Genomic DNA, 10704 nt, shown 5'->3' with positions numbered 1-10704 from the left:
CATTTTCCAGGGGGTTCCCTGGGCTCTCGGGCTGTGGGGAGAGGTCATTGTGAGCCCGCAAGGGCTGCCCGTTGCCCAAGAAGACCCAGTGGTGGGAATGGTCCATGTTGGTCTGGCCTTCAGGCGGGATGCGCTTGTGCCGGTATTTCAGCACAAAGACAATGCAGTTGATGAGGAAGACCAAGATGGCCAGGCAGAAGACACCCAGGAGGGCGTACATGCCTATCTCCAGGTCCGTCAGCCCCCGGGACACCTGGACAAAGCCAGTGGGGATGGTGGGGAAGTCCTCAGTGGGATGAGATGCGCTGGACATCCTACTGTCCTCACTCGGGTCTGCTTTCCTCTCCACCTCTGCCCGCAGGGTGGTACTCGCCCCCGTCTCCCCCAGCCCTGGCTTGCTGGGCACGTGGTCATAGTCATAGGTTGGGTCCTCCTCGGACCCAAAGTGGACCCGCACCGTGGCCAAGGCCGTGAAGAGCACACTCTTGCGCTTGGTCTTCTGGCAGCTCTCGCAGATGACCAGCTCAGCCCGGAGCAGCTCCCCCGTGCCCTCGCTCTCTGCCACCACCAAGGGGAACGCCCGGTCCTGGGTCACCGAGACCACCTTCTCATCCAGGCTGCTCACCACCAGGTTGTAGTCCTTGGGGTCGTAGAGGGAGAGGGGAGCTGTGGTGCCATCGCTGTAGGAAATCCACAGGCTCAGGAGTGCTTCCTGTGGGACCAACAGAGGCACCGGTTGCCCAGCAGGATGTCAGTCCCACCTGAAACTGTTTCTCCATCCCTCCATCCCTCGCTCCTCCTCTGCATCCTTCTCTCCATCCAATTCACCCTTTATCCCTCCATCTTCCCACCATTACCTGTTTTTTCTCTTTAGCCTGTTCTTCTCTCCACGTTCTTCCCTCCCTGTTCCCCATGCTTGCCCAGGAGCACCCCAAATCCCATCCCCAGAAGTGCCAGATGTGGCTACCAGAGCTGGGCTAGGAACTATATAGAATTTCATCTCTCTTCCTTTATCCCCATGGTTGTGTCCTGTCCCCAGGTTGGGCAGGGTTGGATCACAGGTCTGTATGCAGGTTTCTGGGCTGCTTTGGGATCACCAAGGTGTCTGGAAGACAGTGGGTGCTGCCTGAGATGAGTGTGGGCAGGATTTGGGAGTAAGGAGTTGCAGATGGAACCCTCACTCCACCCCACAGTTCCCCACCAGACCCCCCAGGCTCAAATTCACCCCTCCAGTCTCACCTGCTTGAAGAAGCTGAGGGTCTGCTGCACGGACGTCCGGGCAATGATGGTGTGACTATTGCCAGGGCTGGGGTGAAGGGACAGGGAGAGGCTGGAGACCACCTGGGCCTTCAGGTCTGTGATGCTGACCTTCTCCTCTGCCACCGTCACCAGTGTCTCACCCAGCACTGCCTCCACGAGTGGGGACACAACCTGCAGGGGATGAGGGTGCCTGTCACCACCTGCCACCCCCAGCCAAGTGGCAGAGGTGGCAAAAGGCAGTTGGTGGTACCTTGAAGAGTGTGGTGCCTGGCTCCCTCCCAGCCAGCGTGAAGCTGTCCACCATGTGGGCCACCCGCGGGTCATCCACACGCATGAAGTCGCTGACCAGGTCAGTGACCTCCACCAGCCAGTCAGGCCCCAGCATGGTGACCACCTGCCCTGTGCCTTCTGCTGCCGTGGTGTGGAACTGGGTGAAAACCTGCAGCGTGGAATGCTGGTACTGCAGGGCACAGCCCCTGTTCTGCTTCCGCTCCTCCTCGTCCTCCTCGTGCTCGCTGTCCCGCACCGACCTGTGGGATGGGGCACTGGGTGGGCAGTGCTGCCAAGCTCCCCACTGCCACAGCTCTTCAGCCTCCCCCAGGAAAGCAGAGGAGTGACCAAGCAGGGAAAAATGCAATGTCACCAAAAAAAAGGTGGGTCCTAGCCAAAAAATTGTCCACAAGGTATTCAAGAGCTTTAGCAGCACATGGTAATAGAGTCACCAGCATCTCAGCCACCTCAGCTGCTGAGAGGACATGGTATCTCTGCTTAGGATGGACACCTGGAGGTCTCTACATCTCAAACTAGGGCTAACTTTGGAGCTTGGCTGTTCCCAGTTTCATCCACCATTGCCAAAGAAGGCTGTTCCCCCCAGCTCCAGCATGTGAGCTCACTGTGAAATTTTCTTCCTTCCATACAAACATGCAACCTGTGTCCATCAGCTCTCACCTTTCCACTGAGGACCCCTGAGATGACTCTGGCTCCATCATCTTCAAAACCTCCTCATTAAATGGAGGCTAATGGAGCTGCACAAGGCAATTAGCCCACTACCATCACCTCCACCTTGCCTTCCTCCAGGCTGGACAGACCCCAAGCACAGCAGCACCCACCTCCTGTCCGGCAGGATGGGCACCCTCCAGCCCTTCACTTGGCTCAACCGGGCGTCCGAGAGCTCGATGTGCAGCGGCAGTTTGGGCACCCACACTGTCATCTCCAGTGGGGCTGAGAGGTGCTCGTAAGTGAAGGTGACTCGGGCGCTCATGGAGCCCTGCGACTCCTTCCCGCTGACAAACACGTAGTCACAGCTGCTGGAGACCTGGGCAAGAAGAAGGGGAGAGTGGAGGGTTGCAGTGATCCTGCAGACACACTGAGGTCCTGGCAGGAGACTGCCCAGAGCAGGGGAAGTGCTGGAGGAGCAGAATGTCACCTGGCAGGTACCCAAAGGCAGCCCCAGGAACAGGGATGCTCTGTCCCCCCTGACATCCCTGCTCAGTGGCACAGACCCACACACCGTGTCCGTAATGCAAACTGCCCCCTGACCCAGGTGCTCCTGCCAGCCCTCTCCCACTCCCACCCCACCAGGCATGTTCATTTGGTGCCTCAGTTTCTCTCTGATCCCCACACTGAATTATACCCTTTTTCCACACCTGAGCTAGAGGCACCCATGGGTGTTTCACAGAGGTTGCAAATTGCTCATTCTGGACATTTGCCCCGAAATCTCCACCAGCTCTGCCCAGAGGGCACAGGCAGTGAGCAGAGACCAGCCACATGCTCCTACCCACTGGTGCCCTGCCCCTGTCCCTCCTGCTAGCCCCAGAGCAAGCTTCCTGTGGTCTGAATCCTCATGTTCATCTCCCCACTCTTCTCTTTTAATTCCAATTTATGCAAATTCCATTAGTTAAATTTGCTATAAAACAAATATATCCTGTGGGGGGTCACTCATTACCAACCAACTGTGCCAATTAAGCAGCTCAGAGGACACCATGGCAGCATCATCTGGTGTCTCAGCTTAGGTCAACAGAGTCAACAGCTCCTTCCCACCAAGAGTGGCAGAAGACAACTAGGCAAAGGGGACTCCAACCTCTCATCTGCAGTGGCCCCATGGCCCAACCCTGACCCCTCCCTACATCGTCAGGGATCACATCCAAGTCATTTGATGCTTGGGAAAAACAGAACTCGTTTGCTCAGCCAGCATCACAGCCACTCTCAGATGCACTGAGCATCTCAACAGCACAGACAGGCTCATTTCCAACAAACTGCTTCCCAAATGGATTCTCTGATAGCTGATAAGGGGTTGAGTCCATGCTGCAAGGTAGCTGACAGCGGAGGTGATAGCATCCCTTTCTTTCTCCCTACCTTTTCTTTGGGCACCTGTGGTCAACCAGCTGCAGGAACTTTGCATTTCTGAACCCCCAGAACCTCCATATTTCAGCTGCAGGAGTTGCTGCAAGGTGCCTGTGGTCCCCTGGGGCAGGTGGAGGAGGCAGAGCCCAGGACCTGGGCTCCTTGGGAAGTCCTCGCTGCTTGAGCATGGGAGAGAAGTGCAATGCAGGAGGGTTTGTTCCTTGTCTTCCTATCAGAGATACCAGCTCAGCAAGTTTGAAAAGACAATCTCATCTCTGGCGAGGCGGCGTCTGAATAAAGATGAGCTCCCGGGTGAATCCTCAAGCAAAGGATGCTCTGGATATTGTGCCATTTATCACAATAAACACGATGGGCTGCTGCTTGCATTACCTTGCCTAATAAACCACTGGTATCTTCTTCTGGGGAACACTTGCTTTGCAACTGGGGGGTTGAAACTATGACAACAAAAAATCCCAGCATATCAGGCCTGTCCTGATGATGGAGTGACTGCAGATTAGCTTTCAAATGAAGCACACGCTTGTTCGGAGAAACTTCCCGGATTTGCAGCAAGGCATGGGAAGTGAGAGGCTGAGTCTGCCTGGGCTCTGAGCCAAGGCATCACTGGCTCTGTTTTTGTGGCCAGGAGCTCCCTGCTTGGCACAGCCCCAAGCATGGGATCGAGGGGACACATGTTCTGCAAGGCCCTTGGGAGTGGGAAGAGCCACCATGGCTGGTGGCACCCCGTGTTTTCCAGCCAGGGGTCCTGGTGGTGGCAGTAGGTGACCAGGGTTCCTGAGGCTCAGTCTCACTGAGCTGACTTGCTCCTGGTGGGTCCTCCAGGGGATGTGGATGGTGGATTCCTAAGAAGGTTCACACACAGGTGAGGCTGAGCATCTCCCATTGAGCATTGCTGGCAGCAGAGATGACCCTTCCACTTGCTGCATGTCTCTCAACACATGCAGAGCCCCCAGGGTCACCATGCAGGCAGGCAAGGGGGGTTATTTCTACACTGCCTTGAGTGATGACCTCCTCCTCTCTAGGCTGAGCATGGGCAGTCACCACAGAAGGGGATAAGGATGACAACTACCACCCAAGCTCTCCCAGCATCCTTCACAGGTGGCCCTGGTACCTTCACAGCTGTGCCTACACCAGGTCCAGGACACACTCCCTCCACGTTACACATGAGAGCAACCACCACCAAGCCACAGTCAGTGTGGGGAGAAGCAGCTCTCCAGTCCGCCTTCATGTTAAATTATTTACAGTAACAGATAGCACATCCCACTCTGTAAGCTTTGATTTATGTAACAGGTTTATAGCCCTGACACCATAATCATACTCCCCAATCTCAGCAGGTAACTGAGAGCTCCCTCGGAAATGAAGCTCCAAGACAAACACAAAATAATTCAGGAAGAAATTGCACAGGGCTCAAGCAGGAGGCGAGTTGGGGCTGGAGGGCTGCTCCCTGCATTATTCATCCTGGCTCCTGTGCATGTGTCTGCTCCCCCCAGGTCTGGGGACAGTGTGTAAATAGATTTATGAGCAGAAAGGCAGCACATTAAACAGTTTAAGTGTCTTGGAGTCCATCCTGAAGTGTATTATTGCTCCAGTGTTTTATCACGCTGTGGAGGACTGGACTCCATAAATTAGACCCAGTGCTGTAAATTGTACAGCTCAGAGTTTTAGTCAAGAACTTGGGTAAACAGTTTGTGTCACTGCCTGACACCCATGGCCCACTGGGGACAGTGAGTCTCAGCAGGGACAGGTTCTGCCCATCACCCCTGGCCCAGCAGGGAGAATTTGTGGCTGTGGGCAAAGGGGAGAAGGGACCACAACCCCCATGGGGCCTGGGAGACAAGGGAGAGCCTGGACCCCCAGCATGGTTCCCTGTCCCTGCCCAAGGCAGCAGAGACATGCACAGGGTGTGCTGTGGGTGTGTGAGCAGGGAGAGGGGCAGGAGTTTGGGAGAAGGCAACAATGTCTGTGGGTGGATGGATGGAAATGGTGGCAGAATGATCCAGGCAGGTGGGTAGATGGATACGTGCAGGGATAGAAAAATGTTTATGGATGAATGGGTCTGGTTATGAAAAAATCAGAGGATTTGAGGACTGCTGCCTCAGTGGCTGAGACGGATGTGGGGGAACTTGCTGCTGCTGTGCAGTGAGTCTTTTCCATCGGCCTCAGCAGCATCCCTCTAGTGCAGTCCATCTGGCTCCTTTCCCTCAGCCCCTCTTTTCCTTCCATCGTTCCCAGCTGCCTGGCTCATCTCCCCCCACATCACTGAGGCCAGCCCCAGCCCAGCATCTGATCCAAACAGGAAATAAATGTCATTTGGAGAGGCGAGTGCAGCCACTGATGGAAATGTGCAGCTTACATTGCAGGGTGACAATATTTTCCCTTATCAGTGCTAAGTGCTGTGATAACCCATAGTTATTGCTGCTGCCTGGTGCCAGCCTGAGCTGTGTGGGAGCATCCCACAACCTCTCCAGGATCAGTGACATAGTGTCTTGTCCTTCTACAGATCCCAGGTAGAAGCAAGCATGAATTGAAGCCACCAAGGGGATGATGCTTGGGATGGCTGAGCTTGTGTGGCACATCAGCTCAGTCACTAGCCCCAGCTCACTGAGCTCCAGCCTGCACCACTGTTGGGGTCAGCACCCCTGGAAGAAGCTCAACCCCTCATAAGGGTCACAAAAGCCCCTTCCCCACACTCACCTTGATGATGTCTTCATTGTTGGACTTGCACTCGACCATAGCTGAGACGTCCACGATGCCACCACTCAGCTCAATGGCAATGACCTTCACAGGAATGGCCACTGTCCGCCCCGTCAGGATGGCTGTGTTGATGATTTCTGTGTCCTGGGGATGGGGTGCAAAGGGGACCATCATGTTACAGGGCAGCCTGTCCCCCTGGGGTCAGATCCTATCTGGCCCATCTCCCGTTCCAGCCCTGGGGCAGAGAAGGACCTGGGATAGTTGGATGTATAGGTGATATGGGGCAGGTGGGCGATCCCTCAGGGCGACCCAACCTGTCAAAGCAGATTTACTAAGCAGGAGGGCAGGAAACTGCTCACCATGGCCAGGGGCACAATGGCCCTGATGTCCCTCTGGATGACTGTCAGCTCTGTCACCACCTTCTCCAGGTCGGGCGGGGGGTTGCGGCCGCGGTAGTCGATGTGCCACATGATGCGGCGTGTCACCGACTGGCTGGTGAAGTTCTCCATCTCAAAATCCAGCTGCATGATCTCAGAGGAGGAGTCCCCATCCCTGAGCAGGGGGACAGGAGGGGACACTGTGAGCTGAGTGTCCCAGGTCCCACAGACACCTCAAGATCAGTGCCGGGAGGTCCCCACTAGTGATACAGAGCATCCCCAGTGGGCAGACAGGCAGGAGATGGGAGAGGTAGACAGGACCAGCAGAGGATAATGGCCCTGAGACCATCAGCTCATCAAACACCCACGATTTAATGCTGCTGCTGAGGACAGTGGGACACAGAGTTAACGGACAGGGAGGGAATTCTGGGCCACCCCCGATGCAGGAGAGGCTGCACTGACAAATCCAGCACCTAGTGCCAGTCTGAGGGGACAAGCTGGTGTCCCTTGTCCTCTGCATCATGGCTTGGACACAGTCTGATAGTAGCAGCATAAATCACTCTTACACCCCATCCCTATGAGCAAACCTGCACAGATGTAATCCTGCCCTCCCATCTCTGCCTCCAACCTGCAAATCCCTTGGGGACTACTTGGGGTTCAACTCCCCCCACAAGTCAAACTTTTCCATTGCTCCCCAAAAATAGAGCATCCCCAGCAGACATCCCAGAGCCCTCACAAACTGCAACCTTGGCAAAAGCCTCCTTAGAGCAGAAGGAGTGAGGTGGGGGAGGAAAAGTGAAATCCCTGTGGAAGGGGAAGCCAGGACCAGCTCTGCTCTCATCTCACATTGCAGCAGACATTGAGAGGGTCCCATCGATCTGGGGATACAGCATACAGTTGGGTTTCTCTCCGATCAATATCTAATGAGAGAAAGGGAGCAGAGAAAGAGGAGAGCAAGAAGCTGGAACTGGTCCAGGCCACAGCAAGCCCTGATCCCTGATCCTGCAGCAATGATGATGGGCTTTGCAGTGGAGCTGCTCCACTAGGGCTGGTGGGGTCCTGCTGTGCCCCCAAGGCAGTTATGGGGGTGCAAGGAGAATCACCAAAGGCCACCTGGTCTGAAGAAGGGGATTTGGCTGCTCATTGTCCCTTCCAGTGCAGGAGTTCTATATGCTGCTGGGAAGAGCCAGGTTGAAAGGCAAAGCAGAGCTGCAGCTTCCTGCCAGAGCTGGTTCAGTGCTGGGACTCCTTGCCATGGGGTGCCCCGAGGCACCCCAGGAGCCCAGCCAGGGGTCAGCCACCACCTAATGCCCTCCCCAAGCATTGTCTGCTCTCAGTCACAGCAGAGACAAGAGCCAAGCTGCCCAGATTGAGGGATTTATTTAGGATGCAGCTGCTGGGGTGCAAAACACCCCAAATCAGCCATTATCACCCCAAAGCTCAAGGCTCTCACCCCCTCCCTGCACAGCCAGCGCTGCCAAAAGCCCCCAGAGCCCCAGTGAAACAAACTCCTCTGTTTGCACAGCCCGGAGGGCAACACAGCTTTGAGTCATTCATACTCTCCATTCCGTTAATATTTGATGGAGTTGTTTGTCTAAAAGGTGATTGTAATCACTTTAAATTCCTCCTCCGTCTCTAACCTTTGCAGGCTGATTTGAAGCGGCGCTGGCAGCGGCAGAGGGGGAAGGGGGAAAGGAGAGGATCTCACTGCTGGCAGCTCTGGTGTCCATGTGCTGTGCAGGAGTGCTGGGGGGTGTGCAGAGGATTGGGGGCTCTTGTGGCCCTGGGGACAATCCAATATCAGCCACAGGGCTGTGGGCTCACATGCTGCAGTTGCATTTTGTGCCTGGAAGCAATGGTCTGGAGTAAAAGAACATCCACCCTCTAGGTAAGCCCTTTGGAGGGGGTTCTGCAGAGAGCTTTTGAACTCATGTTCAGAGCAGTCAGAGCTGAAGAGCTCCTTTCTGCAAGAGCATGGCCCAAGTTTCCCCTCAGTTTTGGGGTGGGGGACAGAGATATGGGGAGATTTCCATCGCAGAGGGTGGGAATGATTGAGCACATCAACTTGCTTTAGCCCAGCTCCTGGAGGCACTTGTCTCCCTTTTCCCAAAGACACAGTGATGGAGATGTCACAGCCTGGGAACAATTCTTTTCCAACACTTCACAGTCTTTCCTGCTGGTGTTTTTGATCCCGTGCTCATCCTGTGCCCCTCCCCCTCCCCCCCGTGCCCTGCCAGTCCCACATGTCCCCTTCTCCAGGTTGAACAGCCTCTGGATTTCCAACTTGGCTTTGTGGAATCTCTGTCCTTCAGATCATTCCCATTTCTATCCCCCAGGCTCTCCTCAACTGACCTGAGCCTTTCCAGGAGCCCCAGGAATGGGCATCACCCTTGTGTAAAGCAAGGCAGAACTGGTTCTGCCTCTCTTAGGTCCTGCCCTGTGCTCCCCATCCAACACTGGATGAGTATCCATTATCCTTGGGTTCAGATGGAACCTTGCCTGGGAACTGTCCCCCTTCCTTCCCAGAGGAGACACCAGCAGTCAGCAAAGAGCTGCTGCCTCTCATGGCATTAAAACTTACAAAATTAAAACATTTCCACCCTGAAATCCTCCAAGGCTTCACAATTCAGCCCTAAAATCCACTCCACATTCCCACCAGCATCTGACAAAGCCAGGCAATCCCACCTCAGAGACAGGGATGCAGCTGCCAAACTGCACTGATGACTGACATTGCCTGGGGCTCCTTCAGTGCCTCCCAGTCTCACGTTCCAGGCTGTGTACTGATGTGCCTCAGTTTCCCCTGCCACCACCCACGTGGCACTGCAGCCACCCAGACACCCGTGTGGGGGTCAAAAGGAGAACCACTCTAGGCCAAATCCCAGAATTTCCCCAGCACTCCCAGAGGTGAAACCTTACCTGGGCCCAGCACCTTCTGCTCTGGACACATCGACGGTGGCAGTGGAGTGCTTGCCACCCGTCAGCGCCCCGAGCCCCCCAGCCACTGCCCACTCCTCGACTTGGTGCTGAGCAGGTTGACACCTTTCTTGGCCTTCACCCTGTGGAGAGTGATGGTCAGGGCTGGATCCTCACCCCCAAGGCACTCCTGAATCCCCTTGGGTGCCCTATCATAGGCATAGGGGGATTTTTTTGCCCTGATCCCTCCTGGTTGTTGGTAACTTCATCCAGGCTGGCAGAAACAGCCATGGTGCTGAGGCCACCCCAGCCCCTCTTTTTCAAAGGCTTTTATTCCCCCCATGACCCCTCCAGCAGGAGTTTGGTCCCACAGCCCTAGTGCTGCTTCCCAGGGCAGTAACACCCCTGTGGGATTGGGCAACACCGAGGAGAAGGACCAGAGAGCCTGGAGTGCCATATCCCCCATGCCAGGGACCTAGAGGCCACAGGTAAATACCCTTTGAAGAGACGTGGCCAGGGCTTGTACCCCCATCCTTAAGGACGTGCAGCAAGGGAGGGTCCTCCACACACCTACTGGCACTGGGGTGCTCAGCACCTCCTGCCCACTGCCCCACTCTGCTCTCATCCAGGCTCTGGGGCAGGACAAGGGGACATGGGCAGCCTCCACTTGCTTCACAGCAGCCTCATGGCTATACCACACCTTGTCCCTGCAGTGGCCCCACAACTGATGGGGGCACCTATTCCCACTGCAACCTGGAGCACTGGAAATCCTTGATAGACAGCCCTTCCCTCTAGGAGAGCAAAGCCTCAAAACTGCAAAACCACGTGCCAGCTGTTCCTCTGGCCTCCCTCACCTTCCCAAAGTCCTGCCAGACCTCATTCCATCCCCGGCAGGTACAACAACTATTATACACCCTCCCCACGGCTGCCTTTGCACAGCCCTGACGAAACAACCACCCCCGGAGCAGAGACACCGGAGCGTGACGCGCTTACCTGAGCGTGAAGTGCTCCACGGTGGAGTTGGACATCAGGTAGAGGAGGATACTCAGCACCTCACCTGGCTTGAGAGGCTTATCAGGCATTCTGATGAAGACGTTGC

General features: G+C 55.5%; 1 protein-coding gene across 1 annotated transcript in view; it reads right to left on the bottom strand.

Annotated features, from left to right (window-relative positions):
* Positions 1-10701, bottom strand: part of LOC103804922 (transmembrane protein 132E-like) — a gene marked incomplete at both ends in the record, with an annotated part of 11164 nt that extends 463 nt beyond the window's left edge. The window contains 9 exon segments of the mRNA XM_009077556.1: positions 4-712; positions 1240-1431; positions 1511-1790; positions 2370-2575; positions 6316-6459; positions 6675-6867; positions 9609-9678; positions 9681-9748; positions 10599-10701. Coding sequence (XP_009075804.1) covers positions 4-712; positions 1240-1431; positions 1511-1790; positions 2370-2575; positions 6316-6459; positions 6675-6867; positions 9609-9678; positions 9681-9748; positions 10599-10701 — 1965 coding nt within the window.
* Between the last annotated feature and the right edge of the window lie 3 nt (positions 10702-10704).

The sequence above is a fragment of the Acanthisitta chloris genome, unplaced genomic scaffold (assembly GCF_000695815.1).
Source record: "Acanthisitta chloris isolate BGI_N310 unplaced genomic scaffold, ASM69581v1 scaffold21096, whole genome shotgun sequence".
NCBI lineage: Eukaryota > Metazoa > Chordata > Aves > Passeriformes > Acanthisittidae > Acanthisitta > Acanthisitta chloris.
The sequence above is the reverse complement of the archived record's forward strand: the minus strand, read 5'-3'. Positions and strand labels throughout refer to the sequence as shown.